The following is a 6,156-nucleotide window of genomic DNA, read 5'->3' as shown; positions in this document are numbered from 1 at the left end:
GTCAATGCAGTGAACAATTATTTTCCCTCTAATTTTTTTAACAAATTCAGCTCTACTCCTCTTACATTTGGCTCTACATTTAGCTACTTGTACTAGATTTTTTTCCGGACACATTACTGAATTTCGGCTACTGGGAAGTTTGCATAAATTTACATTACAATAGTAGGCCTAGTGATGATTTCCATGTAACCTCATTTAACAAATATTTCACAGAGGATAAGTAAACCTCCGTAAATTGAAGAAATCGAGGGACTCAGATCCTCTTTAATGCGTCTTCCATGCTTACTTTGAGATCACTGCTATTATTGATAATAGCTTCATAAATGTGACTAATGCTATATATATTTGCAAAACACAAGTTTTCCACGGTATGAAATTCAGATGAGGCTGCCTCTGTAATTACGGCATGAAAATAAGTAGAGGAAGAATGTGAACGAGTTAACGCTAATCATTATGTATTTTGTTTGGTGATTTTGTGTCCGATTTTTTCTTCACTAATAAAACAATTCCTATTCATGGAGGTAGGTGATGGAGCTGTCTAAACAAAACAACATGAAAAAGTACTCATACGATGTTCAACTCCATGTATCTACAGATATAGTCAGTGATCAATATTACACGGTACTACCCTTATTATCTCAACCTTAATATTTAACTATACAAACTTCATGTAAAGCAGTATTGAGTAATTTTCTATCAAATCAAGACTGTTTCTTAAAACCCGGTTAAAAGTTTACACATTTTTACAAAAACGGCGTACCATAACTTACATCAACAACCAACAAATATTGTTCAGACTACTGTGCAAGTTTCAGTTTCAAAGTGGTATTTAATGCCATGCTTTTAACAAAGTAGGTATGTATATGTTACTCTTAATATATTTTTAACCGTTTAGATGAACATATCCACGGGTAGCTTTCCAAAGACAAAATTTAGGTAATGACTGACATTGGCTAATGTAGGCCTAACGTTAGGTTATTAAAGAAGTAACATTACTCGTTAGGCATAGGCTCGTGTAGTGGTTCACGGGTTACCGATCACCGTTGCTTGCAAAACCTATTACCTATGCAAAATAGTAAATACACTTGTGATTAATAGTACTTCTCATTTTGTATCCTGACAAGTTCGCACAAGGAATAGCGAGCGTATTCTATTGAAACTATGAAATACTCAAAACTTGACTTCTTTTGATATGTATAACTAGTAAGAATACAAAAAAGAGTAAGACTAGTGTAAGAAGCAAGATATGGGCATTGTGTTACAGGCCATTCCCCCTTTTTTTTACCAGATAGCCAATAGTGACAGTCCTTCAACTGTTCTGATCCTTTTGGGACTCATTAAAATGATCTTTAGTTAAATAAGCAGAATTGCACTCTTGTGCACTGATGCCCTGGTGCCTATTTACCTGATAGACGTCTAAATAAAAGATGGACAATGTAGGCCTACTGTACTCTCACCAGTATAGAAAAACATAAACAGGTAATACTATCATTCCTAAAATTTAAAATAAAAGTGCTTTCAAGTATATTTGACATGTAGGAGTATGATGATAGATCCTCTAAGCTACTTACAGGTATCACCATCATTCCATGATTATTTGTGTATTCTAAGCAGTACACAAAGATATTGTGGTGATAAAGAAAACTGTGCAGTTTTGCCTGCATAGATGGAAATATTATACTCTATAACTTGATGAGTCTCTCAGCTCTCATATTGCAATTGAGTCAATAAGCAATTACCCCATGCTCAATAGCCAAAACTTAATAAAATATGCCCACACTGCCACTATGCATCGTATAATTTTTCCCTGTTTCTCTAAGCAAAATTATATTGTACACTAACTTAAATTATCTATTTCTATAATTGGTGTTTTGCATAATGTACAACAAATGGCAAGAAAGATTGTCACTGCTTAAATCTTCTTCTTCTTATGTCGTAGAACCTCCCATTAATCTAGCGACAGGAGCCATTGAGCCACGATAATGATGAAGTTGAGTAGACCTTGTGATGGATGTCAATAATAAAACCTTGCCAAATGGTGGGCACAAAAGTTTTGCCCAGCAGATTTTATCAGAAAAAGAAACAGAATCTGACATTCTCAGAGCGGTCAAAAATGAGACGCAAGCATTAAATATAAGTCACAGACATCTGACTGTCTTGCCATCATGCATTGCAAAAATGACTTGCATAAAGAGACTGTTGTTGAACAACAACGACATCCTGATGCCACCAACGGAAATCGTCAACCTCCATACATTGGAGGAGCTAACTCTAGACCACAATCAATTGACTGTGCTGCCCTCAGGCCTTGGTGGCTTATCAAATTTACGATATCTGAGCTTGAGTCATAACAAACTGAGCTATCTTCCACCTGACATTGGTGACTTGAAAAAGTTAGCACAACTGTGGCTGGTAGGCTGTGAGCTGGCTGCTATGCCATCAGAGATCGGTTTGCTCTCTTCCTTACAAATGTTAGGAGCCAGGGATAATATGATATCAGAACTACCGACCGAAATTAGCCAATGTCTGAAGTTAAAATGGCTCAACTTGGCAGGAAACTGGCTTCAAGATCTTCCATCCCATTTTGAAAGACTGCAAAACCTCATATACCTCGATATCAGTGAGAACCGAATAGTGGAGATTCCACCTTGTCTAACAAAGCTTCAAAGACTGTCAACGTTACTGTTGAAGAAGAATTTAATCTCCAGTCTTCCAGATGATTTGCTGCTGGGATTTTCGAGTCTGATTAAATTTGATCTCAGAGAGAATGAAATGACTGTCAGGCCATGTCATTGGAAGGTAAGCATTGACTTCCATTCTGTATTAGTTTCAGTCTGTTATTTATTGAGATTCGGTAGCGATTGTTTAGTGTGCAAAGGACTGCACATGTACAGCTGTACAGCTTTCACAAGCAGTTTAATATGGGTCTGCATGAGGGTTAAAATTGATCCAGTGTTATGTATGTGACAGCATGGACCATTTTCTTGGGCTAGTAGGCTAGTGGCTCAAAGCTTGTCTGACGACCCACCTACTCATCTCCATTCCCCTCCCCCAAGCTCTCTTGTTTCCCGTTATCCCACTCTCCAGTTCATCTCCATTCCCCTTCCCCAGTCAAAACTAATTATTTTGCTATCTTTAATCTAAACAGCTTGTCTGTATGAGTAGTTTCTGAAAGCACCAAACAACTTTGTAGAAAGTTCAATGAAATGAGACAAAGTTTTTTACTGATATGTTGCTCTATTTTAAAGCAGTTGCCAAAATTTGATAATGGAATTCCACTGCCTCACACAATACATTTTAGGTCAATGTTCTAAGCAGAAACTGCTGTATGAACTATTTGATCTCAATTGACCTTTAATTTCTTTCAGTCATTTAACGACAAGAAATTCAAAATTGTCACTAGAAAAACAGAAATAAATATTCTAACCTTTCTAGTTCACAAATCCTTTGCAATAAATAATTTTGATGCTGTAAACATGTAAATAGTGCAGTCAATCGAGCCTAGGTTGCCCTTCAGACTGTCTTTCAAGCTTCCCTACTTCTGTGTTCTTTTTTTCTGAACACTGTAGCATATACAGGAACAATAAGATTAATTTAACATAATTTAATACTATAGAATAGGAATTCCTATGTGAAAGTTCTCTGTTGTTGTTGCAGCATTAATCTATATATCAACCATATTGTCCCTTTTCTATTTTAACACCCAGGGGTTGGATTTCATATTATTAGGCTCACTTGAAGATGAGTCATTTATGTCAGATGAAGATATTCCTGATGGGAGGATGACTCCATTTGATGATGCAAGACAAAGAAACAAGGTGATATACACCTCATCCTCTGAGGAAGATGATGAGGATGAGGATGTTGAAGGTGAGATGAGAAATTGAAACACAGAAATTAAGCTGTGTACTGATTGTATAACCATAGGTACGGTTGAACATGTGGAAAGTATTGGCAAATATGGTGTAGACTAGGCGAGGCTTGAGAAAATCCAGAGGAGGATGGAGAAAACTAGAGGAGTCATTAGTAAACCATGGTAAAAGTGTAGGGGGGGGGGTTGGTGGGAGGTATTGTGGAACCATGGGGTAACTGTGGTGGGCATGTGAGAATTAGGGGTTCATAGGTAAACTAGGGTGTTGGTGGTTGTTTCAAAAGCTTATAACAATGAGCTGAACATACTAGTAAATATTTGATTGTGTAGACTCTGCTTTTTGCCAAAATGAATTCCCCCTTCCTGCACCCCTCCCTACTTTCATACCATGTCTGTGACTTATGTGTGTATGTAGTTTGGATCCTCCTGCAAGCAGGAACTCCCAAAGAAGCCAGAAGCTGACCGAAATCAGTCTCTTAGATTCATATTTAACGTCCATGGTTATGAATTGTCAATTGTCAACAACTCTGTTACTGGATGACATACATTAATCTTGGAGTGCCTCGAACTGGGGACCTTATAATTGGAAGGCACCAGCGTTAACCACTGAGCTAACACTCCTATTTTTAATTGTCTCCTCGCTGCTCTGTGTCACATGTAGAGAGCAGTAAAGGGCATTTCTACTCCAAATTAATATTTAGTTGTACTTGAAACTACTTACCGTACTTAGAAAGAAATAGATCTTGTTCTCATTCTTAGTGCATCCTTAGGGCATCAGTTGAATAATCTCCCATTTTTTTTCAAATGTGTGAAACATTTCACTAGAAGTCTACTATTGCTTTTATCTGTGGTTTACAGATCCTATGCCGAGCTCCTCTAAGCTTATGCCAGTGAACCAATAATGATGTTAATCCTCAAGAGAAAGGTGCTTTTTTCTTATGTGATTTGTTGGTGCCCATTGGTTCAAGTAAACACAATTTATAAAATTTCTGGAGTTTTCCACGCCAAGAAGATGGATTTGACTTTAAGTAATGATACTATATGTTTGCTTCAGACTCCCCCTCTCCACCGCACCCCTCCCCCCGATTGCCACCATTCCCAAGGTTATGAAATGAACTTCATTTTCTCTAAAGAGATATTATTTTTCAGTGTCAGAATCGACATTTAGGGTCACAGTTTTTGTCTTAGCAAAGTATGTATGGATGCTGTTTGCTCGTTTTTCAGAGTAGTGAGAAAGTAAAGATTGCATTTGGAGGTAATAGTTTTACAAGATTCTATTGAAGTGTTTCATCTACCTTTGAGTACACCTTGTTGTATTTTCTCTGTTATTTTTAAAAGGGAATTATTTGAAATGTGCAGGAACGTATAAAGGTACGTTATTTCTGAATGTCATGCACTGTGTATTAGGAATTATTACTCAAAATGTAAAAGTTGGGACAGTGTGGCATATCTAGGGAGGGTTAGCGTCATACGTCCCACACCCCACCCCATCAACACCCCTCTTAAAAAATGATTATAAATGAATAATACAAGGCATGAAAATGTTGCAAGTGCATCTACTTTGTTACTTGGAGACCTGTGTTATTTAGTTTTCTCACTTTCCCCTTATATTTTAAAATTTGTTTGAAATTGGTTTTAGAAAGAAAAAAAGTGTTTTGAAATTGAACATTCATGACAAAATATTATTGTATTAAATACTGAAGTGTTTCAGAGTATGTTAATAAGAGACAAAAAATAAACATTTTGTGGTTTTTACTCTGGCGTGCGCCATTCTGTATTTTTCTAGGCTATTCAAGAAACATTACTGGTATTGTTATATATTCAACAAAGAGAAAGGGAAACAATTAAATGCAGAATGTTAACTTTTTGGGACAATAACTTATCATACAGAAGCAAAAGCTGCAGGGGTATTGAGTATTTGCATAATATTAGCACAGAAGAATTGTGTCAATAGAAACACTAACAATAACTTATATGATATTTGATTGGATGAATTCTTAAATGAATATTCATATATTCAATATATAAGTTAAAGAACACCAAAGCCTTGCTACTGTTAGTCTTTATTGACATTACATGAGTACCTATTAGAAAAAAAAAACGAGATTACATTCCACTCTGTGAAATGTAAAGGTTGTGTTGTTTTGAGGTTATATATGTTGACGTACACAGTGATTGCGTTCCCTGATCAAGCAGTCCCCCTATCCACCACCATCTCACTGCTCCCACCCCCTGGGCGACCTCCCGCCCCCCCTCCCCCACTTCACCCCTGCAAAAAAGGAATG

The 6,156-nt window shown here is 36.8% G+C and overlaps 1 protein-coding gene across 6 annotated transcripts; it reads left to right on the top strand.

Annotated features, from left to right (window-relative positions):
* Window positions 1-719: 719 nt before the first annotated feature.
* On the top strand, window positions 720-5,916 carry LOC139978841 (uncharacterized). Of its 6 annotated transcripts, none has more exons than XM_071989366.1 (5): window positions 740-855; window positions 1,289-1,479; window positions 1,940-2,799; window positions 3,708-3,870; window positions 4,730-5,916. In XM_071989366.1, the coding sequence occupies exons 3-5, from the start codon at window positions 2,008-2,010 to the stop codon at window positions 4,771-4,773; spliced, it is 999 nt and encodes a 332-aa protein (XP_071845467.1). In that variant the 5' UTR covers window positions 740-855; window positions 1,289-1,479; window positions 1,940-2,007; the 3' UTR covers window positions 4,774-5,916. The 6 variants fall into 6 exon arrangements, with proteins under 6 accessions (XP_071845466.1, XP_071845468.1, XP_071845467.1 ...); XM_071989369.1 differs by having other exon boundaries at window positions 754-825; XM_071989368.1 differs by having other exon boundaries at window positions 760-851.
* Window positions 5,917-6,156: the final 240 nt, after the last annotated feature.

Source organism: Apostichopus japonicus, chromosome 13 (assembly GCF_037975245.1).
Source record: "Apostichopus japonicus isolate 1M-3 chromosome 13, ASM3797524v1, whole genome shotgun sequence".
NCBI classification, from domain to species: domain Eukaryota; kingdom Metazoa; phylum Echinodermata; class Holothuroidea; order Aspidochirotida; family Stichopodidae; genus Apostichopus; species Apostichopus japonicus.
This window is presented reverse-complemented; position numbering and strand designations above follow the sequence as displayed.

What these genes read in the sequence shown, in the direction of transcription:
- LOC139978841 (XM_071989365.1), top strand. Translation starts at nt 2,008, where the DNA reads ATGGATGTCAATAATAAAACCTTGCCAAATGGTGGGCACAAAAGTTTT. An exon ending in TCAGGCCATGTCATTGGAAG is followed by an intron (nt 2,800 to 3,707) that starts GTAAGCATTGAC and finishes TTTAACACCCAG; the next exon opens with GGGTTGGATTTCATATTATT. An exon ending in TGAGGATGAGGATGTTGAAG is followed by an intron (nt 3,871 to 4,729) that starts GTGAGATGAGAA and finishes TGTGGTTTACAG; the next exon opens with ATCCTATGCCGAGCTCCTCT.